The sequence below is a fragment of the Bufo bufo genome, chromosome 4 (assembly GCF_905171765.1).
Source record: "Bufo bufo chromosome 4, aBufBuf1.1, whole genome shotgun sequence".
Taxonomy (NCBI): Eukaryota; Metazoa; Chordata; class Amphibia; order Anura; family Bufonidae; genus Bufo; species Bufo bufo.
The window spans coordinates 442925965-442953798 of NC_053392.1; the positions used below are offsets into that span (position 1 = coordinate 442925965).

General features: G+C 42.1%; 1 protein-coding gene across 1 annotated transcript in view; it reads left to right on the forward strand.

Moving 5' to 3' along the window:
- The window catches only part of IPCEF1 (interaction protein for cytohesin exchange factors 1), a 382557-nt gene that overhangs the window by 347351 nt on the left and 7372 nt on the right, over window positions 1–27834 (forward strand). The window contains exons 8-9 of the mRNA XM_040430126.1: window positions 9050–9109; window positions 9880–9899. Coding sequence (XP_040286060.1) covers window positions 9050–9109; window positions 9880–9899 — 80 coding nt within the window. The remainder of the gene's footprint in view (window positions 1–9049; window positions 9110–9879; window positions 9900–27834) is intronic.

Genomic DNA, 27834 nt, shown 5'->3' on the forward strand with positions numbered 1-27834 from the left:
TCACCTTGCCAGTCTGTGGTCTCCTCATGCTGCTGCCAACTCACAACTCTGTCTCTGGGCCACTCTGTGGTCTCCTCGTGCTGCCCTTTTCACACTCTCTCATTGTGCCACTCTGTGGCCTCCTCATGCTGCTGCTGCTGCCACCTCCCCGCTATGTCACCTTGCCACTCTGTGGTCTCCTCATCCTGCTGCTACCACCTCCACACTATGTCACCTTGCCACTCTGTGCCCTCCTCATGCTGCTGCCAATTCACAACTGTGTCTCTGGGCCACTCTGTGGCCTCCTCATACTGCTGCTGCCACCTCCACACTATGTCACCTTGCCACTCTGTGGCCTCCTTATGCTGCTGCCAACTCAAAATTGTGTTTCTGGGCCACTCTGTGGTCTCCTCATGCTGCTGCTGCTGCCACCTCCACAATATGTAATTGTGCCACTATGTGGTCTCCTCATGCTGCTGCCTCCTCCACACTATGGCACCTTGCCACTCTGTGGTCTATTTATGCTGCTGCCAACTCACAACTCTGTCTCTGGGCCACTCTGTGGTCTCCTCACGCTGCTGCCTCCTACACACTATGTCACATTGCCACTCTGTGGTCTCCTTATGCGGCTGCCAACTCACAACTCTGTCTCTGGGCCACTCTGTGGTCCCCTGATGCTGCTGCTGCCACCTCTACACTATGTCACCTTGCCAGTAACTGGCCTCCTCATGCTGCTGCTGCCACCTACACACTCATTATGCCACTCTGTGGTCTCCTCATGCAGCTGTCATTTCACCACTCTGTGGTCTCCTCATGCTGCTGCCAAATCACCACTCTGTGGTCTCCTCATGCTGCTGCCACTTCACCACTCTGTGGTCTCCTCATGCTGCTGCCACTTCACCACTCTGTGGTCTCCTCATGCTGCTGTCACTACACCACTCTGTGGTCTCCTAATGCTGCTGTCACAGATGTAGCAGGGGAGAACACTAAAAGACAACAAGAAGGAAGAGGAAAGACACTAGGCCTTACCGCCAGGGAAGGAAAAGGGTCACCACCTATAAAAACCTGCTCATGGCTCTAACTCCTATCCTTATGGGCACCTCTCGATTGTAGAGGTACCCATACACAGTAACCTGGAAAACCCTGGTAACCCTCGGATGCCCTAAAGGTAATGACAGGGCAGAGACAACCCGTTACTTCCCTGGTGAAGGAACCAGCATTTTGCTGAGTCCTAGTAAGCAACCAGAGGGGAGGGGGGAATACAAAACACAACAAGCGGAACACTTAACTTCTGAGGATGATGGATGAACAGGACTTTAACAAGAACCACACTCCAGCTCTTCCAAAACCAAATGAAGCTATCCAGAGCAAGGAGTGATGGGTAAAGTCAGGGAAAGGTAAAGGTCACATGATCCACACCTGAACAGCAGGTGTCGACATACCAGCAACACACAGACAAAGTGAAACCAAAAGAGGCTGTCAGATCACTCATGTGCAATCAGTCTTTCAGACCTTCTAACAACTGTCATAGGTGTGACAGCTGCTACCTCAACTTTATGTCACTGGGCCACTCGGTGGTCTCCTCATGCTGCTGCCACCTCACCACTATGTCACTGGGCCACTCTGTGGTCTCATCATGCTGCTGCTACCTCAACACTATGTCACTGGGCCAGTCTGTGGTCTCATCATGCTGCTTCTACCTCACCACTATGTCATTGGGCCTTTTTGTGGACTTCTCATGCTGTCCCCGTCCCCCCCCCCCCACACTCCATGACTGGGCCACTATTTTGCCTTTATGGCCTGGTTGACATCATCATTTATTTGAACCTTCTTCTGATCTGTCAGAAGGAAGGAAAGAAAAATGAGATGCAAAATGGATCCTGTCTATGTAGCAGCTGTAAGGCCTGTATGGTCCCATCAGAAGTGGCTTATGGTTTAGTAGCCAAAAGCAGGAGTGTGTACAAAACACAGAAGACATGCAAATATTCCATTCACGTATCATTTCTGTTTTGGATCCACTCCATTTTTTTTTGGGCTTTAGCAATACTGATGGATTACTAATACTGACCAAATGCTGACCGAGTGAAGGCAGATGCTCAACAGACAGGATTTGTTTTTTGGGAGTTATTGTTCTGACGGATAAGAGGAAGGGCAAAATAATCAGTGACATCAACACAAACTTACTGCTGACACCCTCTCCACTTTGTTGGGCGGCTCTACTTGTATAAGCGTTTAACCCCTTCCCGACCTTTGACGTACTGTTACGTCATGGGAACCACTGAGTTCCCGCAATTTGACGTAATAGTACGTCATAGTGATCGGGCGGGCACTGGCGCGCAATCACTGCAAGGGCCCGGCAGTCCGTGGTAGCCAGGCCCCTGCTGTATCCGCCGGCATCGCTGTAAAAGCCGATGCCGGCGGATTAACCCCTTCAATGCCGCGGTCCGCGCTGACCGCGTCATAGAAGAAGTTTGTGTCAGGTGAACGATCGCATTGAGTCCCCGCGCTGCTGTGGCGGAGACCTGATGCGACACAAGGCAGCCCAATGCCATGCAGAGGCTGCCCAATGCCTTGCACGGCATCGGGAACTGCCTTCTACGGGAACCTCAGGCTGGGTCTCCTAGGCAACCTGTTAGGCCTCTTTCACAGGGGCGTGTCCGGATAAGGTCCGGATGCGTCCCGGTGCATTGCGGCAAACCCGCGCGAGTAGGAACGCAATTGCAGTCAGTTTTGACTGCAATTGCGTTCCGATGTTCAGTTTTTATCGCGCAGGTGCAATGTGTTTTGCACGCGCGTGATAAAAAAACGACTGTGGTACCCAGACCCGAACTTCTTTACAGAAGTTCAGGTTTGGGTTAGTTGTAGTGTAGATTGTATTATTTCCCCTTATAACATGGTTATAAGGGAAAATAATAGCATTCTGAATACAGAATGCATAGTACAATAGGGCTGGAGGGGTTAAAAAAATAAATAAAAATTTAACTCACCTTAATCCATTTGTTCGCGCAGCCCGCAACTCTTCTGTCTTCATCTGTGATCAATAGGACCTTTGATGACGTCACTGCGTTCATCACATGGTCCATCACATGATCCATCACCATAGTAATGGATCATGTGATGAGCGTAGTGACGTCATCAAAGGTCCTATTGCTCACAGATAAAGACGGAAGAGATGTCGGTTGCGCGAACAAGTGGATTAAGGTGAGTTAAATTATTATTTATTTATTTTTTAACCCCTCCAGCCCTATTTTACTATGCATTCTGTATTCAGAATGCTATTATTTTCCCTTATAAGCATGTTATAACGGGAACTAATAATGATCGGGTCCCCATCCTGATCGTCACCTAGCAACCGTGCGTGAAAATCGCACCGCATCCGCACTTGCTTGCGGATGCTTGCGATTTTCACGCAACCCCATTCATTTCTATGGGGCCTGCGTTACGTGAAAAACGCACAAAGAGGAGCATGCTGCGATTTTCACGCAACGCACAAGTGATGCGTGAAAATCACCGCTCGTGTGCACAGCCCCATAGAAATGAATGGGTCAGGATTCAGTGCGGGTGCAATGCGTTCAACTCACGCATCGCATCCGCGCGGAATACTCGCCCGTGTGAAAGGGGCCTTTGTGTATTCACTAACTGTATTCAGTGTCATACACTAACAGGCAATGCATTACAATACAGATGTATTGTAATGCATTGCAGAGGGGATCAGACCCCCAAAAGTGAATGTCATAAATAAAGTAAAGTAAAAAAAGTAAAAAAAAAAAAGTGTTTTTAATAAAATTAATAAAGTAATAAAATTAATAAAAAGAAAAAAGAAAAAAAATGCCCCTTTCCCCTTATTTTATAATAAAAAACAGAAAAAACAAACAAAACCCACACATATTAGGTATCGCCGCGTCTGTAATGACTGGCTCTATAAATATATCACATGATCCACCCTGTCCGATAAATACCATAAAAAAATAAAAATAAAAACAGTGTAAAAAAAGCCATTTTTGTCACCTTACATCACAAAAAGTGCAACACCAATCGATCAAAAAGGCGGATGCCCCCAAAATGGTATCAGTAAAACCGTCACCTCATCCCGCAAAAAATGAGCCCCTACCTAAGACAATCGCCCAAAAAATAAAAAAAAACTATAGCTCTCAGAATATGGAGACACTAAAACATCATTTTTTTTGTGTCTGAACCGCTATTATTGTGCTACAGTGAAATACATAAATACATATTAGGTATCGCCACGTCCGTAACAAACAGCTCTATAAAAATATCACATGACCTAACCACTCAGGTGAACACCGTAATAAATAAATAAAAAAAACAGTGTAAAAAAAAGCCATTTTTGTCACATTACATCACAAAAATTGCAACAGCAAGTGATCAAAAAAGCGTATGCCCCCCAAAATAGTGCCAATCAGACCGTCACCTCATCCCGCAAAAAATTTAGACCCTACCTGAGAGAAGCGGTCAAAAAATAAAAAGCTGTGGCTCTCAGACTATGAGACACTAAAATATGATTATTTTTTTCTTCCAAACTGCTATCATTGTGCTAAAGTGAAAAAAATAAAAATAAAATTTATACATATTAGGTATCGTCACGCCCGTAGCAAACAGCTCTATAAAAATATCACATGACCTAACCACTCAGGGGAACACCGTAAAAAAAAAAAAAAAATGTGTAAAAAAAAGCTATTTTTGTCACATTACATCACAAAAATTGCAACAGCAAGTGATCAAAAAGGCATATGCCCCCCAAAATAGTACCAATCAGACTGTCACCTCATCCCGCAAAAAATGAGACCCTACCTGAGAGAATCGGTCAAAAAATAAAAAAGCTATGGCTCTCAGACTATGAGACACTAAAGTATCATTATTTCGGTTTCAAAAATGCTATTATTGTGTAAAACTTAAATAAATAAGAAAAAGTAGACATTTTAGGTATTGCCACGTGCGTAACGATCTGCTCTATAAAAAAGTCACATGACCTAATCCCTCGGTTAAACGCTGTAAAAATAAAAAATAAAAACTGTGCCAAAACATCAATTTTTTTGTTACCTTGCCTCACAAAAAACGTAATATAGAGCAATAAAAAATCATATGTACCCCAAAATAGTACCAATTAAACTGGCACCTTATCCCGTAGTTTCCAAAATGTGGTCACTTTTTTGAGTTTCTACTGTAGGGGTGCATCAGCGGGGCTTCAAATGGGGCATGGCATCTAAAAACCAGTTCAGCTAAATTTGCCTTCCAAAAACCATATGGCGTTCCTTTCCTTCTGCGCCGTGCCATGTGCCCGTACAGCAGTTTACGATTACATGTGGGGTGTTTCTGTAAACCGCAGAATCAGGGTTATAAATATAGAGGTTTTTTTGGCTGTTAACCCTTGATTTGCTACTGGAAAAAATTGATTAAAATGTAAAATCTGCCAAAAAAGTGAAATTCTGAAATTTTATCTCCATTTTCTATCAATTCTTGTGGAACACCTAAAGGGTTAAGAAAGTTTGTAAAATCTGTTTTGCATACCTTGAGGGGTGTAGTTGCTAAAATGGGGTCATTTTTGGGTGGTTTCTATTATGTAAGCCTCACAAAGTGACTTCAGACCTGAACTGGTCCTTAAAAAGTGGGTTTTGGAAATTTTCCGAAAAATTTCAAGATTTGCTTCCATACTTCTAAGCCTTCTAACGTCCCCAAAAAATAAAATGTCATTTTCAAAATGATCCAAACATGAAGTAGACATATGGGGAATGTAAAGTAATTACTATTTTTGAAGCTATTACTATCTATTATAAAAGTAGAGAAATAGAAATTTGGAAATTTGCTAATTTTGGGTAAATTTGGTATTTTTTTATGAATAAAAATGTTTTTTTTTTTTTACTTATTTTTACCACTGTCATGAAGTATAATATGTGACGAGAAAACAATCTCAGAATGGCCTGTATAAGTAAAAGCGTTTTAAGGTTATCGCCACATAAAGTGACATATGTCAGATTTGCAAAAAATGGCCTGGGCAGGAAGGTGAAAAAATGGCCCGGGGTTGAAGGGGTTAATAGAACAGGTTCTGTAGACATCTATGTGGAATCAGCTGACGACGGACGGTGTAAAAGGAGTGCGCTTTTTCTTGACGCTAACATTGACCTGTAAGGCTGAGTTCACACTTGAGTTATTTGGTCAGTTTTGGCCCCATAACTGCCCAAATAAGTGAAGTGTGCTCTGATTCTAAGAGCGATGCCTGTCATGTGCATGTCATACTAACTCACAGTATTGTTTCACTACCACAGCAGACTCGCTATGCATGTTATTGCAAGTTACAGTGTTCTACACCATTATACAGGCTCTCTCAAGCCAGAAAATAACGCGATTCGCGACAAATAACTTCGGATCGAATCAAATCTTTTTGGAAAATTCGGCGAACCGGCTCTATATATAATGTTTAATATTGCACAGCTTTTCTCTGTGATGAGTATGAGGAGCTTCTCATTACTGTACTTGTGTATAAAATTGGATCATGTGGTAAAAGGAATACCAAACAGTTTTTTGCTTTGTTTTTTAAATTGCCACATTGCCACATTACATTAAAATCTAATTACGGAGATGGCCATCTGCCAGTCATATGGGCTTTTGCAAGAAGGCATAGTTAAAAATGATATATGTACTATGGTTGGAAAGAGTGGATTATAAAAGAAAAATTGTGCCAGAATTTTACTTTATATATTCACTTTCCAAGTTCCTTTTAGCACTTACTAAATTCAATACAGTCCTAAAATACTACATTTGATGACAGACCCAGAACAGAAATGGCAAAGAGCTTTCACTCAGTACAGTGCAGAGCTATTACTGTACATTCCAGTATCAATCACTGTTATGTAACTCTTGTCAAAATTAAAAGCTAACCAGAGGGTAGAGTATTCCTCACAATATAAGGCTGGGGCTAAGTGGCGATCATGACCACAACACCTACAGCGCGACCAATGATTACTGTGTAGCAGTACAAGAACCTCCTACTGTTCAAATAATGAGGTGGTTTATTCAGTAATCAGCACCAAACATAGCAATGTTTCGACCTTGAACTAAGTCTTTCAAAAAAGACTTTAAAGAGGACCTTTCATGGGTCCAGACTTTATAAACTATGTATCAGGGTATGTGGAGCATACAGCGGGCACAGTGCTTACTATTTTTTCTGGGTGCCGCTCCATTCGCTCGCTCTGGCCCTCGTTCAATTCATTAAATTCTCCTGCCCTGTATGCTAATTTTAGCATCGGAACAAGAAGGAGGAGACTGACCTGTTTCTCAATGGGCGTCTCCTTCTCCCTGGCTGTGAGCTGTCCAATCGCAGCGGAGAGAGTCACAGTCAGGGAGAGCTCTATTAGATCCACGCTGTATGCCCTACATACCCTGATACTTAGTTTATGAAGTCTGGAACCATAAAAGTACTCTTTTATAAAAGTTGTAAAAAAAGACTCAGTTGAAGTCGAAGTATTGCTATGTTTGTTGCTAATTACTGAATAAACCAGCTCCTTATTTGAAATGGAGGGAAAGCTGCAGTTTTCTTCATTGTATACTCTGGGATTCTAATTTGGCGAAGAAGACGAATCGAACTATCAATAATTCGCTCATCACTAATAAACACACATATACACATCCTAAACATATACATATAGCATGAACACCAATCCAGTATATAGATAGACAGCATAATACACACACAATCATTCACCTTTTTCACTAGTTCATCAGGGAGATTCTGATGCACCGATGTGTGTTAGGCAATATACTTTGCCATCCATTTACATATAACCCAAGCATTGCTAACTTAAAGACCCTTTAAACGGCCCAATAATCGGGAAGATTATCGGGAACGACCATTTCTGCAAATGGCCCAGTGAACGAGTGACCATTTCGGCCAGTGAACGAGCAAAACGCTTGTTCATCAGGTGATCCTGTCGTTCATGCATGGCACCATCGATCATGGCTTCTGGGCAGCAGATCGTTCTGTATAAACAGTTATCTGCTTGCTTAGAAACCATGGTTCTGTATGAGGATGAGGGATCACAATATCGACCCCCTCGTCCTCATACTGTGAGGAGATCGCTGCATGTAAATGCGTTGTCTCCTTCACTGAACAAGCAGCCGACTGTCAGGAAGGGAAAGCTTACTTCCTAACAATTGGCTACTCAGTCGGCCCATGTAAATCCAGTTTTAATCACAAGTAGTGAACACAACTCCTTTATCACACCCCAAAATGAATTTATACCCCAGACCAGAAGACAAAGTGTCAGAGTAAATACAAACCTCAGACCCGAAAATAAGTACAATCACTTAAAACCCCAGTCCAGGGATGACTTAAACTCAATATTTTTCTAATCTAGACACTGAACCAAAAATCATGGATGGCCGCAACATTTTTACAAACATACACTCTGACCTAATTTAAAGACCATGACCCCCACATCACACCCTCAAGATAATGCCTTGAATCACAAAGATTCCAAAATTAAAGATGCTGCATAGTAGAAAAAGAAACTGGCAGACACTTTGTGGAAAAACTCCTGGTCAGTCCATATAATTCAGATCCCTTCCTCAAAGCCCCGATTGCAAAAAAGGCAAAGCATCATGTGCATGGTGGAAACTGAAAAATATAAATCAAGACAGGGTTTTTCTTCTCCTGTAAAACACTACAGAGGGCAGGAAAAAAACAAACTGATTGTTGACTGTATATCCAGTATATAGGACAAGAGAAGTGGTACTGTGCAGCATCTATATATAGAATAAGAGAATAAGAGCAGATACTAAGGAATTATACCAGTATACAAGACAAGAGAAGTGGTACTGTGCAGTGTCCATACATACAAAATAAGAGCAGATACTGAGAAATACACCCAGTCTACAGGACTGGAGAAGTGGTACGTGTAGTGTCCATACATACAGAATAAGAGCAGATAAATAGAATTACACTCAGTGTACAGGACAAGAGTATGTGTCTATCTATATATCTATCTACTCAGTAGCAGTAATTACTTGTATATATCTGTCAGTTAACATAATTTCTCTTTTGATTTTCTTGTAGATTGCTGGAGTGAGAGTGAACATGATGATCATGATTTAACATCAGAGTGCGCCCTCTTTTGTATGGAAAAATGCTATGATTTACAGTGTTATACCAATTAAACCTGCCTGCTATACTAATGTCATTGCAGCGTAGTCCATATCCTGCAGGCACTTTATTTAATTTTATAAGCAGATCATCAAATATTTGTAATTAGTTATACAGGAAAAATCAAACTACTGCACAACAGTGAGATAATGTGAGAATATGAGCAGTGTTCTGTTAAAAGAGAGGCAGTGGGAAGTGAAAATATAAGGTCATACAACACAATATCCATTGACTCTAACTACAACAATTGTGTGGTTTAGAAAATGTATTGAAACATGAAATCTAGTAGTAATACCTGACTACAGAACACACCAGATTGGGGTCAATAGTTGTTAAGTTAGAGGCACAGGATAAACAGACATAGATGGGCAGGAAACATACATTTACAGGCAGAAATCAGGCAGATTGGAAATTGGAAATCAATATAAAGTTAAGAAAAGTTAGGAAAATAAACTGGGTAGGAGTGGATGAAAAGAAAAAAATCTGAAAGTATAACCTTACCAGTCAGCATTGTCAACCCTCGTTGCTCAGGCATGAGTGGTGTACCAATCCAGAAAGTGGTGGCCATCCATAGGAGAAGCCAAGACAATGAAGATAACTGCAGACTAAGAGTAGATAGGAGGAGCTTGCCGCATTGGGCATAGTGCCTAGATTAGAGAGGACTGAGTTTAGTCTAAAATGAATTAGGGGAAACCAAAACCTAGTAACCTCACATTTAATGCTCATTTGCTTTGGACTCTCAGGTACTTTGAAGTATGGACATGTGAGATTTAGTTGAGTTTCACTGGCAACACAATAACTGCAGGTGCTTTGACATTGATCAGAGGAGTAATCCGACTGCTGATAACTAGTCAATGTTATTCAAGATGTATTGGACCTCTCCTGTTAAGTGCCTGGAGCTGGTGTAACCATAAATTTAAAGTAAAAACATCTGGAGCCAGCAGTCTGTGAAAAAACACAGCACAATTACTAAATTAACTTGATCTTAATAAATGTCATAAAGCCATACATATTTTGGGAGGATCAGCTGACCATCTAATGTGTATATGGGCCTCCAAACTCTCCCCGATGGCAGATATCAGAGGTAATAAACAATGGGATAGTTGGATTTGAGTATTTTTTCTGGGAGGTAAGCCGCTGCCAGAGGAGTCTGAGAGTGGCTTTCTCCCCATTTAGGAGAAACCTTTCATACTCAGGAGAAACAGCTTTTAGTTTGACAGCTTTCTAATGTGTATGGCCGACCTTAGAGGTGTTTTGTTTTATTGACTATTGTCAAAACATTCGGGCTGTTGCATTTTGCAAAATCCACAGACAATATATTGCTTCACTTTAAAGGGAATGTGTAATCAGAAAATGTTGAAATCTATTTTTATGTTTAACTAATTTTTTTAAAAATTTTTGGTGTTTATTTATATTTTCCATGTTCCTATATTTAAAGAAAAATCCTAAAATCATGCAGTGCTCTGCTCACATGGTCACTCGTTCTAAAATATGTTGACTTCCTATCTTTTGAGAACAGCTACATGGCCATAAACACAATGTACAAGAGCTGACCCCATTAACTCTACGAGTACGTTTTCTAGGCATTCTCTGTAACTTGTGCAGAGCTAAGGCATAAGCTGTGCTATTACCAGAGACGAGCAAAGTTTTAAAAAATTTGATTCAGACGATTCTGCCAAGAAATTTGATTTGTTCTGAGTTAATTTGTCACGAGTAACAATAAATACGGTATACCCAGGCCACTCTGCCTAATCATATGCATCCCACTTGGTGGCCCAATCTCACTGTGAAGGCTTGGAACTTAAACTGCAGGGACAGTGCAGGGAGAGGGTATTGCCGTGTGTATTTATGTTCTTGCACCCACATTCATAATATCTGTTCTGTATGTACTGTTCCATCAGTAATTACAGCATTTGTTTTGTCGTCTACATCACTGTGCAGGGGCCCAAAGATTCACAGCTAATCCTTCTGTTAGCTGTGAAATTACTGTGTGTCAGTATTAAGGTCAATAAAAGCGCCAGGTCGAATTTATCGTCGTGGATTAAAGGGGTTATCCATGAATAATGTAAAAAATTTAAATCAGACATCATATAGTACATGACACCCTCTTTCTAACAAAGCTAGAACCAGCCCTGTACCTCACATGGATCCAGAGATCTCCCCTTTCAATGCTCGGCTACATTACAGTCACCTAAAGAATTATTAGGAACACTTGTTCTATTTCTCATTAATGCAATTATTGTCACGGGCGGACGGGGAACTCAGACACACAGATAAACCAAACAACCAGGCTCTAGGCGAGAAGCAGGGGAAGGGTCACCTCCTAGCTAAACCCTGACCTCTTTCCCTGCACTGCTCAGCCCACATTCAGACCTTGAAGGTAGGAATGATGTGTCCTCGTGCCTGGGCTAAAACACCCTAGATTCCCTGAGATGAGAAAAAGGGGAAAAGGAGCAGCCTGCTTGCACAGAACCTGGATGGGAAAGATTACACAAACTCAACCTAGACAGCAATCAACAAAAAACTGAAACCACACTTATCTTTTCTGAGCTGGAACAGACAACCCTCCTTCCTTTGCTTCCAAGACCAGAATGATTTCTATAACCCGCTCAGAACACTGGACTAGAGTGATATTTAAACCAATGACCCCACCCAGTGCACCTGATGGGAGGCGGGTCCAGCACGAAACAAAAACAAAACAAAACTAAACACGTGCTGCTATTCTGGCCAATAGTCAGAGCAGGGCATGACAATTATCTAGTCAACCAATCACATGGCAGTTGCTTCAATGCATTTAGGGGTGTGGTCCTGGTCAAGAGAATCTCCTGACTCCAAACTGAATGTCAGAATGGAAATAAAGGCGATTAAGCCAATTTTGAGCGTGGCATGGTTGTTGGTGCCAGACAGGCCGGTCTGAGTATTTCACAATCTGCTCAGTTACCGGGATTTTCACGCACAACCATTTCTAGGGGTTTACAAAGAATAGTGTGAAAAGGGAAAAACATCCAGTATGCAGCAGTCCTGTGGCAAAAATGCCTCGTGGGTGCTAGAGGTCAGAGGAGAATGGGCAGACTGATTCAAGCTGATAGAAGAGCAATGTTGACTGAAATAACCACTCGTACAACCGAGGTATGCAGCAAAGCATTTGTGAAGCCACAGACGCACAACCTTGAGGCGGATGGGCTACAACAGCAGAAGACCCCACTGGGTACCACTCATCTCCACTACAAATAGGAAAAAGAGGCTACAATTTGCACGAGCTCACCAAAATTGGACTGTTGAGAGACTGGAAAAATGTTGCCTGGTCTGATGAGTCTCGATTTCTGTTGAGACATTCAAATAGTAGAGTCCGAATTTGGCGGTAACAGAATGAGAACATGTATCCATCCTCTGATGGCTACTTCCAGCAGGATAATGCACCATGTCACAAAGCTTGAATCATTGTCAAATTGGTTTCTTGAACATGACAATGAGTTCACTGTACTAAAATTGCCCCCACAGTCACCAGATCTCAACCCAATAGAGCATCTTTAGGATGTGGGGAACGGGAGCTTCGTGCCCTGGATGTGCATCCCTCAAATCTTTATCAACTGCAAGATGCTATCCTATCAATATGGGCCAACATTTCATTTTGTTGAATCAATGCCACGTAGAATTTAAGGCAGTTCTGAAGGCAAAAGGGGGTCCAAACACCGTATTAGTATGGTGTTCCTAATAATTCTTTAGGTGAGTGTATATCAAGCTGGCAGCTCAAGGGAGTGTCCTTTCTGCTGCAGCTAAGGAGGCGTGTCCATGCTCTCCCTATCACATACATTATATTGAATATTCCAGTGGCTATACAAAACTTTTAATTACATGCAATTACGAAAGTATTCAGATTCAAGAGCTGGTTTAAAACTGTAGGATATTTTCATGGGACAACCCCTTTAACCACGCAGTGCCCCAAGATTCAAGTAGTGGCTCCATGATTGTGGCAAAGCAGCAGCAGTGGCAGAACTGTGACAATAGTGCCCCATGACAGAGCAGGGACAGTGCGGCAGCAGTACCAGTGCCTTAACCATGACAAAAGTGGTCCATGAAAGAGTGGGTATGGGGGGCAGTGCAGTAAGGTTGTGTTACATCACTGTTATGTTTCCTTTCTTCTGATCCATCAGAAGAACATAACAATAAAAAAAACAATCCTGTATTTTGAGCATCCATAAAGCCTCTTTCAGGCAGTCAGTATTTTGTCATTGTTTTGCATCAGTATTTGATCAGTAATTGTAAGCCAATAGCAGGAGTGTGTCCAAAACAGAGATAGAATGTAATGGAATTATTTGCATGTCATCTGCTTTTGGCTTACCATTTCTGATCAAATACTGATGCAAAACACTGACCAAACACTGACTAAAAGAACATATTAGCTACGGTGAATTTGGGTCGAGTTGGTGGAGCGATTTGTGTGGTTCATTCCGATAACTAATTACACTCTTCTCTTATGGCAATAATCCAGCTGCTAGGTTTGATCCAACCAGCAAGTTCAGCCCATCTGGTTTTAACCCTAATACAAGGAGTTATTTGCCCTCAGGAGTTCTGCATCCAACTTCCTGGAGGGCCAAGTGGCGTTTAGTACTAACTGTTCTGTGATGCCCTTACATGTCCAGGGCTGCACATGCGCTGCTCTGAAGAGATCACCTTATGTCCACCCTTTGCCAACAGGTGCTCGGGTTACCCGCTCAATGTCATTCGACATAGGGATCAGTGATTGTAATACTGAAGCAGACTAATTTATTGAGTAAAAGACCAATTTATTCGCTAAAAGACAAATTATTTATTTATTGCTACAAGACTCATTTTTTTTGCTAAAAGAATAATTTTTCCAACAAAAAACAATGATCAACTTTTGGGCAACTCTGCTGTGCGAAGAATCAATTTAGTTGCGCTGCCCACAAGGTGTTAAATAAGACCGCTCTGTAACACTGAATCACTGTAACTGTTTGGCTGAGGCCTCATGCACACGACCGTTTTTTTTTTTTAAGGTCCGCAAAAAACGGGGTCGTAGGTCCGTGATCCGTGACCGTTTTTTTCATCCGTGGGTCTCCTTGATTTTTGGAGAATCCACGGACATGAAAAAAAAGTTGTTTTGGTGTCCGCCTGGCCGTGCGGACCCAAACGGATCCGTCCTGACTTACAATGCAAGTCAATGGGGACGCATCCGTTTGACTTTGACACAATATGGTGCAATTGCAAACGGATCCGTCCCCCATTAACTTTCAATGTAAAGTCAGGAGTCCCTATTATACCATCGGATCTGAGTTTTCTCCAATCCGATGATATATTTTAACTTGAAGCGTCTCCATCACCATGGGAACGCCTCTATGTTAGAATATACTGTCGGATATGAGTTAGATCGTGAAACTCAGATCCGACAGTATATTCTAACACAGAGGCGTTCCCATGGTGATGGGGACGCTTCTAGTTAGAATATACTACGAACTGTGTACATGACTGCCCCCTGCTGCCTGGCAGCACCCGATCTCTTACAGGGGGTTGTGATCCGCACAATTAACCCCTCAGGTGCCGCACCTGAGGGGGGGTTAATTGTGCATATCATAGTCCCCTGTAAGAGATCAGGGGCTGCCAGGCAGCAGGGGGAAGACCCCCCTCAGCCCCCCCTCCCTCCCTCTATTGTATTAATTTCATGGTGGCCAGTGCGGCCCCCCCTCCCTCCCTCGATTGTATTATTTTCATTGGTGGCACAGTGTGTGGCCCCCCGGCCCCCCTCCCTCCCTCTATTGTATTATTTTAATTGGTGGCACAGTGTGCGGCCCCCCTCCCGGCCAGGAGCTTCTCCTACTGGTAAGTGACAGGTCTGTGCGGCGCATTGCTTAATGATCTGTCACTTACCAGGAGGAGCTCCCGGCCGGTCACAGACAGCGCAGCAGGTAAGTATGATGCTTCTAATATTGCTAAGTAACCATGGCAACCAGGACTGCAGTAGCGTCCCTGGTTGCCATGGTTACCGATCGAAGCACCAGCGATTAAACTGGAACTCCTATCAGAACTCTTCGCTGCCACCAATGATCGGGGGGGGGGGGGAGGGGAGGCCGCACACTGTGCCACCAATGAAAATAATACAATAGAGGGAGGGAGGGGGGGCCGCACACTGTGCCACCAATGAAAATAATACACTAGAGGGAGGGAGGGGGGCCGGGGGGGGCCGCACACTGTGCCACCAATGAAAATAATACAATAGAGGGCGGGAGGGGGGCCGCACTGGCCACCAATGAAATTAAAACTGGGGAGGGAGGGGGGTCTGCCCCCTCCTGCCTGGCAGCCCCTGATCTCTTATAGGGGGCTATGATATGCACAATTAACCCCTCAGGTGCAGCACCTGAGGGGTTAATTGTGCGGATCACAGCCCCCTGTAAGAGATCGGGTGCTGCCAGGCAGCAGGGGGCAGTCATGTACACAGTTCGTAGTATATTCTAACTAGAAGCGTCCACATCACTATGGAAACGCCTCTGTGTTAGAATATACTGTCGGATATGAGTTTTCACGAAGTGAAAACTCAGCTCTGAAAAAGCTTTTATGCAGACGGATCTTCAGATCCGTCTGTATGAAAGTAACCTACGGCCACGGATCACGGACGCGGATGCCAATCTTGTGTGCATCCGTGTTCTTTCACGGACCCATTGACTTGAATGGGTCCGTGAACCGTTGTCCGTCAAAAAAATAGGACAGGTCATATTTTTTTGACGGACAGGAAACACGGATCACGGATGCGGCTGCAAAACGGTGCATTTTTCAATTTTTCCACGGACCCATTGAAAGTCAATGGGTCCGCGAAAAAAAACGGAAAACGGCACAACGGCCACGGATGCACACAACGGTCGTGTGCATGAGGCCTAAAGAAGAGGTTAAATATCAATTTAGACACTCCAAAAACTGTAGAATGAGACAGGTGTATCACTCCAATTAGTGAATCAGGGCCTAATAGAATTGCTTATCTGTTAATCAATGTGGACACGCCACAACAGTAGAATGAGACGGGTGTATCACCCAGATTTGAGAATAGGGGCCTAATAGAATTGCTGATCTATTAATCATTGTGTCTAACAGAATAGATTAAGTATTAATGGCACTGCAAGTGTGCCAGATAAACAGGCCTATATATTAGACAACCTGTTGAGAGCTAGTCTGTTGCAAAGTAAGTCCATGTATAACAGAACAGATTAAGTAAGAATGGCGCAGCAGATGAACAAGATTCACAGAGTGATTACACTGAGCCTGCACTGTCACTGCAGTCTCCCTATGCTCTTCCTACAGTGTCTAAAACTCTCCCTACACTGTCCCTACATTGTCCCTATCCAATATCCACCAGTTAAAAACTTGATAAAACACTGTCCGTAGCACTTGCCACATCTCTCCCTATGGTCAGTTCACAGTGAAATGGCGACAAACGCTTGTGATGAGGATTTTATAGGGCTGTGACATCACAGGAAATGGCTGCACGGGATTATGGGTCATATTGCATTCCCGTGCTTCTTACTTTCACTTTGTAACACGTGTAGCCGCAATTTTGGGAAAAAAAACTATTAGTTACCATGAAGCACGAGGAAATTTGGTTTTGTTGCGAATCAAATTTTTCCCTGAAATTCGAATCAAAGTCAATTCATTTCACTTTGATTCACTCAACACTAGCTATCACCTATTGTGATTGGTGGATTCTGTGGTATGTATACAGAGCTGTTACTTGTCATTGTAATTCTGCCTGTGGTGATAAACATAATGGCTGCTGAAAAGTTACCGGTACCTGTACAGAACAAGAAATCATGACCTATTATTAGACATAGTGACTAGTGCGAAAATGTTTAACTATAGATAGCAACATGGAATATTTTTTTTTATTTTTTTTTGTAATAAAATTTTTATTCCAATCAGGCACTTGGCAAAATTGTACAAAAAGTATTACAATACATTCAATGGTGCATTCCATACAAAGAAATATGACAATTACATGCCACAAGATGTAGGTTTAACAGTAATCATAGCATACCAAAGAAAGGTCGGCCTAGATCTCTTTTTTATTTTTTAAACCTCCCAACCCTCCCTCCCCTCCCCCACAGAAAAAGTCAGTCAAGACCCGAAGTGTTATGTTGATATTGGATTTCCATTAAAAAACATTCTGACATGTTTCAGTTATAACTAGAAGTGAATTTAGGTTTAATGGTCTCTACATCCTTATTCCCTTCTCTCAAACAATCATCAAGAGTGTAGAATAGCACCACAGACAATCTAAGGCATCCTGAACTATATCAATAGGTCTCCCAAACTACCTGCCAGTTTCGCTTTCATGTACCATGTAGTATCAACAAATGGTTTAATAACTTCTTTTTTTTCATACACTGTAAGCGAATTTTCAATGAACGGTCTCCATTTATGAATAAAAGATTGTATGGATAATTCCTTGTTGCGCTCCGCATCTAATCTATCCATATACATGAGCACCTTCAACCGTGCCGATGACTTCATCCAAAGTGGGCAGCTGGGGTTGAAGCCACTCCTCAATATACATTTTTTTGCCGCAAGTAGTAGTACATGAGGTCCCCTGGTGCCCACTATGGGTGAATCAGCGTCTTCCTGGTCCCTGGGAATAAATTGAAATACACATTGTTGGGGTACATCTTTGACTTCAACCTTCCAGGTGTCATTAACATAACCGCAAATTTGCTCCCAATACGGTCTAAGTGTACTACATCCCCAAATCCCATGTAGAAGGTCAGCTTTATACAAATCACATTTGGGGCAGTGTCTCAAGTAATGCGCTTGTGCATTATCGTAAAATAAGTTATAGGCATATGTTGCCCTGTGGATTATCCTGAATTGAGTTTCTCTCCAGTGTTCACTACTGATAGCACATCTTATTTTATCCATCCCCTCTCGTATCTTAAAGGTAAGTTTGTCATCAGCTACCTGTTTCTCCCATTCCTTGAAAACCGTCTGCGCAACCCCTTCGAGTTTGATATTCATCAGTTTCTTATATATTATGGAAATAGAATCCACATTGCTCCCTTGGTTCATCAAACTGACAAACCTAATAATGGTTGTCTCAGTACCCAATGTTTTCGATTGGGCTGCGCAGAATGTCTTTATCTGCAAATACTGTAAGTACTGATTTGGGAGTATAGAGTGTTTGGATTGCACTTCCTCCCAAGACAGCATCTTTAGTCCATTTACCGTCAAAAGATCTCCTAGGTTCCTCACATTTTTCCTACGCCACTCCTGGAACAATCTGTTGGAACCACCCTGCGGAAATGCTGGAAGGGACCATAACAGCATGTAAGATGAGATATAAATTGGTAGTCTATATAATTTTCTGATATGCTTCCACGCCGCTATTGTATCCCTAAGTATCAGAGCCTGTTTGGCTCCCTCTGGAAGTAGTGGAATTTTTGTGTGCAACAGAGCATGCAGTTCATGTGGCGTTACAAGTTCCTGTTCTAAAGCCCTATCGGCGTAATGTGTGGTTCCTCCCACCCAATCTCGTATATACCGCCATAGTGCTGCCAAGTTATAGCCCCAGATATCAGGTAATTGCAAACCCCCCTCCCATTTTAGAAGGCAAAGTTTCTTGTATGCAATACTGGGTCTTTTTCCCTTCCATAGGAAAGCTATAAACGCGGATTGTAGTTTATTAACATCTGTGTGTTTCAATAAAAGCGGTATCGTTTGCAACGGATATAAGAGCCTGGCGAAACTTGTCATTTTAATGAGGCTCGCTCTCCCTAATAATGTCAGTGGGAGTTCCTGCCATTTCTGTAGCTCTCGAATAATTTTAGCTATCAAGGGGTCATAATTTAATTTGTACATATTAGTTGGGGACTTGCCTATTTTAATACCCAGATATTTTATATGGTCTCGCGCTACAGTAATCAGACCATCATCATACCTCACTCCTATTCCTTTCCCTATATGTAACAGCTGATACTTAGCCACATTGATCTTATATCCCATAAAAGTTCGCACTTTATTTAGGGCCTCTAGGACTTTTGGCAGATCTTTAGTGGGATCATGCAAAAATAATAGCATATCATCCGCGAAGCATGTCAGTTTAATCTCTCTATTCCCCACCTTTATTCCTTCATAAACCCCCGAACTCAGCAAGTATCTAGCAAGTGGTTCAAGAGCAATGTTGAACAAAAGTGGGGAAAGTGGGCATCCCTGTCTCGTTCCTTTCCGGAGATGGAACTGATCAGACAACCAACCAGGAAGACAAATCCTTGCCTGCGGTGCGGTATAAATTGCATGGACAAACGCCCGGAAAGGGCCCTGAATTCCTATTTTATCTAAAACTAGATCTAACCACTGCCAATTTACATTGTCGAAGGCTTTTTCGGCATCTAAAGCCAAAAGAGCCTCTCTTCCCATCTCATCTGTCTGCCGCCTCCTGAGGAGCCAGTCCTGCACTGCCAAAACAGTTCGTATGTTAATTGTGGCTGACCGGCCTTTTACAAATCCGACTTGGTGTGAACCAATGAGCTTGGGCATAATGTTAGCTAGTCTGTTAGCCATTATCTTTGCTAGGATCTTCAAATCCTGATTTATCAAGGAGATGGGTCTATAGGACCCCGGAAGAGTGGGATCTTTATCTTGTTTGGGTATCAATTTAATATGTGCCAAGTTTCCTGAAGGCATCACCGTGTGAGTTTGAATAATAGACTCAAATAATCTTAGCAGGCTAGGAACTATTTCTGGGCCCATGGATTTATAAAATTCCGCTGGGAAACCATCGGGTCCCGGGGCCTTCCCGTTATGTAGGGATTTTATCACCAAGCTGATTTCTTGCTCCGTGATGGGACCATTCAACATTAACAAATCCGGCTCCTCAACAGACGGCAAAGAGACAGAGTCTAGGAAGGCACGACCTTCCGTAATATTGCATGGATCTTGGGCGTATAACTGCTCATAATAGCCTTTAAAAATCTCCAGGGTGACTTTTGGGTCACTAGATAGATCCCCCTTCTCTGTTTGAAGTTTGGGAGGTGGCATCTGTGTTCTTCTCCCTTGTGCAAGCCTGGCCAGTAATCTACCTGACTTGTTACCAAACTTAAAAAAATAAGCCGAAGAGTGATCAGCATGGACCCTTTCTACTTTTTCTGCGTAATGATCATAATTATGTTTAGCCGTAACCCATTTAGTTTTGTTGGCTTCTGTGGGGTTTTGTTGAAACTCTGTGTAGAGAGTTCTTAAATTATTTGTGGCCTCTAATAATTTGGAGCGTATATCCCTCTTTTGGGCTATAGTGTAAGAAATTATCTTTCCTCTTAATACAGCCTTAGCCGTGTCCCAAAAAAGGGGGGGATTATCCTGGTGTTGCCCATTCGTATCTTTATACTCCCACCACCACCCTAATAGTTTGGACTTGAAAGTTTCATCCATGGCTAAGTAACCCGATAACCTCCATAAAATATCCTGACCTTTTGCAATGACTTCTCTCAGTCTCAATGATACTGGTGAATGGTCAGAAATCACCATCTCCTCTATCTTCACCTCACACACTTTGGTGGTCAATAAACTGGATCCTAAGAAGTAATCTATCCGGGACCAAGCACAATGAGAGTGAGAGAAGTGAGTATATTCCCGTTCCATGGGGTTACAGTGCCGCCAGATATCCGTTAATTTAGTGACTTCCATCATATTTGGAAGTATGGAAAGTATGCTCTGTTTATCTTTTTTGCCAATCTTTGTTCGCTTCCTATCTTCCAGGATCGAATGTACCATGTTAAGATCCCCTCCTATTAGTACCAAGCTGTTGGTGTCTTGTAGGATCCTCCTTTCTAAATTCCCAATAAAAGGACCTGCTTGCGCATTAGGGGCATAGACATTATAAATTGATAATGTCCCTGCAGGGGTTTCAACGGTTAAGGTGGCCAGTCTCCAACTGTCATCTGCCTCCGTTGTCAGTATTTTATAATGTAGTTTTTTATGCAGCAGTATAAGTACTCCTGCCTTCTTCCCATCAGATGGGGATCCTATCACTTCTCCCACCCATAGTTTCTGCATTCTCTTAAAATCTGCTGCCTCTAGATGCGTTTCTTGCAATAGGGCAATATCCGCGTGTAGTTTTTTCAAATGACGTAGAACCATCATTCTCTTATGTGGAGAGCGTAGACCTTTGATATTCCAGGTAACTATATTGACCATACTGATACCTCACTAGTTCCTCTTACAAGGTGTGGGTAGATTGTCTGCAGTGCTATAATAACCCAACTCCCTCCCTTCCCAACTGAAAAAACAAAATAACCTCTTTATCACCAAAGGTGATTGCGAACTTATGAATTCCTGACTTCACTTTTTTCTCGCCTATTTAGAGATTTCGCTATCTCTCCACCTCCTGTATTCCAATTCAACAGATTATATATTAACTCAATCCGTTAACCTGTAGAACCTTTGCTTAGTAAACATAAAGAAGTCCTCCACTTAGAACCTAGGCAGACATTCTGTTTGTAGTTCCAAGTCAATCATTTAAGGCGATTCAGCTGTATAGCTTACTAGTTTGCACCCATGAGAGTCATGGAAGTTCATTATAACATAGTCAATTAGTTAAACATCAGATAGACCAGTTGCATCATACGTTATAACTTTTTAACATATCTACCACATCATGTAGGATCAAAAAGTTCCTCAGAACCGGTATTTATCATTTTAGTCCCTTCTGGAACGTCGGTCCTCATAATTTCGGTTCCCATCCCCTCGCCGGCGTGGTGATCGCGGCCTTTGTGAGGCTGGCCTGTCTCTCTGTGACGATGGAGTTCTTCCTGATGATGTAATCCGTTCAGGGGACCGTTCTGCTGTACCTTCTAAGGTTAACATATTTATATTCTTCTCGGCCTCCTCTGGTGTCTCAAAAGTCTCCGATGAGCCATCATCCTTAAATACTTTCAATAACGCCGGATATATTAGGGCAAACTTTTGTTTTTTTTTCACAAAGTTTGAGCATATCATTGAGAAAGCCCTTCTCCTTCTCGAGACTTCAGCGCTATAGTCCCCAAACAGCAGAACTTTATAGCCTCTGAAATCAATTGGCTTTCCTCTTTTCTTGAAGTGTCCCAAGATATCTGCTTTTTCTGCGTAATTCAGGTATTTGACAATGGTGGGACGGGGCCTTACAAGTTGATCATTATTGCGTTCGCCATTTTGATCCGGCCTCACTGGGCCTACCCGATGTGCCCGCTCCACAACACAGGGGCTGCGGATCCCTAGGGCTTTAGGTATGTCCACCGAGCAAATCGAAGCCAGCTGGCTAGCAGGTACCGACTCTGGTAGTCCTATAATCCTTACATTACTGCGCCGGGATCGATTTTCCAGGTCTTCTAGTTTGTCCCGGATACCTGCAGTAGATCTCAGTACTGCCTGTAGTTGCATCTGAGACTGGCCTAGGTCACTTTCTAGTGAGCTGATTTTGTCTTCCAATTCAGAAATCTGGGACGAGTGTTTAGAAACATCAGCCTGTAGCTGTGCTAGCGTGGACTCAACCGCGGCCTCAAGCGCGGCTTTAATATCTGGGGCCAAAAGTTTGGCGACTTCCACTGCCAGGGCTTTACATCCAACCCCTAACCCTTGTAGTACCTCAGGCTCCTGGTTGAGCATTTCCAGATCGGTTACCGGTTCGATGACCTTCAGGGTGGCGGGAGGGGGTTGGGATGAGGATCTGGGTGAGCGCATGAGGCGATCTGCGGCGCCCGCCATCTTGTCTTCCTCAGCTGCAGTCTTTGCGTGTCTGCGAAGTGCCGGGCTTCCCACACTTGTGCCACTCCTGGTCAGATACTTCTCCATCCACTCCGGAGGAGATACACGGCAGGTGAGCGGGGATTACACCCCTTTGCAAGAGCTTGTGGTCTTGTGATCGGTTCACTGGCACGGAGCTCTCTTCTCCTGCTGCCTCACATGCGAGCGCCGGAACCGGAAGCAACATGGAATATTAATATACTGTATAAACAATAAGTAATTTTCTGATAATACATTTTCTTTAGGCCTCTTGCACATGACCGTATGGCTTTTTCAGTATTTTGCCGTCCGCAAAAAACGGATCCGCAAAAAATACTGATGACGTCCGTGTGCATTCTGTTTTTTGCGGAACGGAACTGCTGGCCCCTGATAGAACAGTACTATCCTTGTCCATTATGCGGACAATAATAGGACATGTTCTATCTTTGAATGGAACGGAAATACGGAAACGGAAGACATACGGAGTACCTTCCATTTTTTTTTTGTGGATCCACTGAAATGAATGGTTCCGTATACGAACGCAAAAAACAGAACGTAAACGGAAAAAGAGGCCTTAAAGGAGTTTTGGGGGATTTTAATACTGAAGACCTATTCTCAGGATAGGTCATCGATATCAGATTGCGGTGGTCTGAGACCCAGCACCCCCACTGATCAGCTGCTGAGTCAGCGCAGGCTACCCTTCATTGTTTACCTGCTTGCCATCGACATCGCAGCGCTGAGCAGGTGTAATTACAAGAAGCAGTCCCATTCACTTCTATGCAACTTCTCGTTCCTATACAAGTGTATAGAATGGAGCCGTCCTATTGAAGTGTAATTCTTCTTGTAATTACACAATAAACAATGAAGGGAAGGCAGCGCTCACACAAGTGCAGCCTTCGCTTCAATTCAACCAGCTGATCAACAGGGGTGCCGGGTGTCGGACCCCTGCCCATCTGATATTGATGACCTATCCTGATGATTAGTCATAGTTTATAAGGCTGAAAAAAGACATCTGTCCATCCAGTTCAGCCTGTTATCCTCCAGGTTGATCCAGAGGAAGGCAAAAAAAATAAAAACTGAGCCATGAGGTGGAAGCCAATTTTCCCCACTTTAGGGGGAAAAATTCCTTCCCGACTCCAATCATGCAATCAGAATAACTCCCTGGATCAATGACCCATCTCTAGTAGCTATAGTTTGTAATATTATTACACTCCAGAAATACATCCAGGCCCCTCTTGAACTCTTTTAGTGAACTCACCATCACCACTTCCTCAGGCAGAGAGTTTCGTAGGCTCACTGCTCTTACCGTAAAGAATCCTCTTCTATGTTTGTGTACAAACCTTCTTTCCTCCAGACGCAGAGGATGTCCCCTTGTCACAGTCACAGTCCTGGGGATAAATAGATGATGGGAGAGATCTCTGTACTGACCCCTGATAAATTTATACATAGTTATTAAATCTCCCCTGAGTTGTCTTTTTTCTAAAGTGAATAACCCTAATTTAGATAATTTTACTGGATACTGTAGTCCACCCATTCCAGTTATTACTTTAGTTGCCCTCCTCTGAACCCTCTCCAGCTCTGCTATGACTGCCTGATTCACAGGAGCCCAGAACTGTACACAGTGGTCTGACTAGTGATTTGTAAGGTTGCAAGACTATGTTCTCATCACAGGCATCTATGCCCCTTTTGATGCAAATCATTATCTTATTGGCTTTGGCAACCTCCTGACACTGGTTTTAACAGCTTAGTTTGCTGTTCACTAAAATTCCTAGGTCCATATCAGTGTTACACAGTGTTTTACCATTATGTACTGGTAAATTGCATTATTCCTTCCCATGTGTATAACCTTACATTTGTCAGTGTTAAACCTCATCTGCCACTTCTCTGCCCAAGCCTCTAATCTGTCCAGATCCCTCTGTAGCAGTATACTTTCCTTTTCCATGTTAATTACTTTACACAATTTAGTGTCATCTGCAAAAATTTATATTTTACTGTGTAAGCCTTCTACAAGATCATTAATAAATATATTGAAGAGAATATGGCCCAATACTGACCCCTGTGGTACCCCACTAGTGACAGTGACCCAATCTGAGTGTGTACCATTAATAACCACCCTCTGTTTTCTATAACAAGTTACTTACCCATATACAGACATTTTCTCCCAGTTCATGCATTCTCATTTTATATACTAACCTTTTATGTGGTACTGTGTCAAATGCTTTGGAGAAGTCCAGATATACGACATCCATTGATTCGTCGCTGTCAAGTCTAGAACTTACCTCCTCATAGAATTAGTTGATATGACCGATCCCTCATGAAAGCATGCTGATATGGCGTTATATGCTTATTTTCATTGAGGTACTTCAAGATAGCATCTCTTAGAAAACCTTCAAACAGTTTACTCACGACAGATGTTAAACTTACCGGCCTATAGTTTCTGGGCTCTGTTTTTGGACCCTTTTTGAATATTGGCACCACATTTGCTATGCACCAATCCTGTGGAACACTCCCTGTCAGTATAGAGTCCTTAAATATCAGAAATAAGTGTATTGCTATGACGTTACTTAATTCTTTTAGGATACGGGGGTGTATGCCATCTGGTCCTAGCGATTTGTCTATTTTAATCTTTTTAAGACGCTGCTGTATTTCTTCCTGGGTCAGACAGGGCACTTTTAATGGGAAATTATACTTTTACATTCTGCATCTTATCTGACAGTTTATTTTCTTCAGTGAATACAGTGGAGAAAAAAATATTTAATAGCTTTGCTTTCACCTCATCGCTCTCTGCAACTCCCCCATCATCACTCTGTAGATGGCCGACACTTTCAGATTAAGGCTACTTTCACACTATCGTTCTTGCTGGATGCGGTAGGGTTCAGCAAAAAAGCTTCCGTTACTGATAATGCAACCATCTGCATCCGTTATGAACGGATCCGGTTGTATTATCTTTAACAGTGCCAAGACAGATCCGTCATGAACTCTATTAACTCCTTAACCCATTAAGGACTCAGCCCTATTTCACCTTCTGGACTTGGTCATTTTTTGCAAATCTGACCAGTGTCACTTTATGTGCTGATAACTTTAAAACGCTTTGACTTATCCATGCCATTCTGAGATCGTTTTTTCATCACATATTGTACTTCGTGACACTGGTAAAATAAAGTCAAAATAATTAATTTTTATTTATAAAAAAATACCAAATTTACCAAAAATTTGTAAAAAATTGCAAATTTCAAAGTTTCAATTTCTCTACTTCTATAATACATAGTAATACTGTACCTCCAAAAATAGTTATTACTTTACATTCCCCATATGTGTACTTCATGTTTGGATCATTTTGGGAATGATATTTTATTTTTTGGGGATGTCACAAGGCTTAGAAGTTTAGAAGCAAATCTTGAAATTTTTCAGAAATTTTCAAAAACCCAATTTTTAGGGACCAGTTCAGGTCTGTAGTCACTTTGCGAGGATTACATAATAGAAACACTCCAAAAATGACCCCATTCTATAAACTACACCCCTCAAGGTAATTAAAACTGGTTTTACAAACGTTGTTAACCCTTTAGGTGTTCCACAAGAATTCATGGAAAATAGACATACAATTTCAAAATGTCACTTTTTTGGCAGATTTTCCATTTTAATAATTTTTTTCCAGTTACAAAGCAAGGGTTAACAGCCAAACAAAACTCAATATTTATGCCTCTGATTCTGTAGTTTACAGAAACACCCCATATGTGGTCGTAAACTGCTGTACGGGCACACGGCAGGGTGCAGAAGGAAAGGAATGCCATACTGTTTTTGGAAGGCAGATTTTGCTGAACTGTTTTTTTTACACCATGTCCCACTTGAAGCCCCCCTGATGCACCCCTAGAGTAGAAACTCCAAAAAAGTGACCCCATTTTAGAAACTATGGGATAGGGTGGCAGTTTTGTTGGTAGTAGTTTAGGGTGCATATGATTTTTGGTTGCTCTATATTACACTTTTACCTTTTTGCCTTGTGAGGCAAGGTAACAAGAAATAGCTGTTTTGGCACTGTTTTTATTTTTTGTTATTTACAACATTCATCTGACAGGTTAGATCATGTGGTATTTTTATATACCAGGTTGTCACGGACGCGGTGATACCTAATATGTATACTTTATTTTATTTAGGTAAGTTTTACACAATGATTTCATTTTTGAAACAAAAAAGTCATGTTTTAGTGTTTCCATAGTCTGAGAGCTATATTTTTTTTTAGTTTTTGGGTGATTATCTTGAGTTGGGTATGATTTTTGCGGGATGAAATGACGGTTTGATTGGCACTATTTTGGAGTGCGTATGACTTTTTGATCGCTTGGTATTACACTTTGTGTGATGTAAGGTGACAAAAAAATGCCTTTTTTTACACAGTTTTTATTTTTTATTCTTTATGGTATTCACCTGAGGGGTTAGAGCATGTGATGTTTTTATAGAGCAAGTTATTACGGACGCGGCGATACATAAATAAAAAAAAAGTATACATATTAGGTAAGTTTTACACAATGATTACATTTTTGAAACAAAAAAAATCATGTTTTAGTGTTTCCATAGTCTGAGAGCCATAGTTTTTTCAGTTTTTGGGCGATTATCTTAAGTAGGGTATGATTTTTGCAGGATGAGATGACGGTTTGATTGGCACTATTTTGGGGTGCGTGTGACTTTTTGATCGCTTGCTATTACACTTTTTGTGTAAAAGGTTTATTTAGCACAGTTTTTTTTTTTTTTTACGGTGTTCATCTGAGGGGTTAGGTCATGTGATATTTTTATAGAGCCAGTCGATACGGACGCGGCGATACCTAATATGTATACATTTTTTTATTTATGTAAGTTTCACACAATAACAGCTTTTTAAAAAAAATAAATGATGTTTTAGTATCTCCATATTCTGAGCCATAGTTTTTTTATTTTTTGGTAGCGGCTCATTTTTTGCG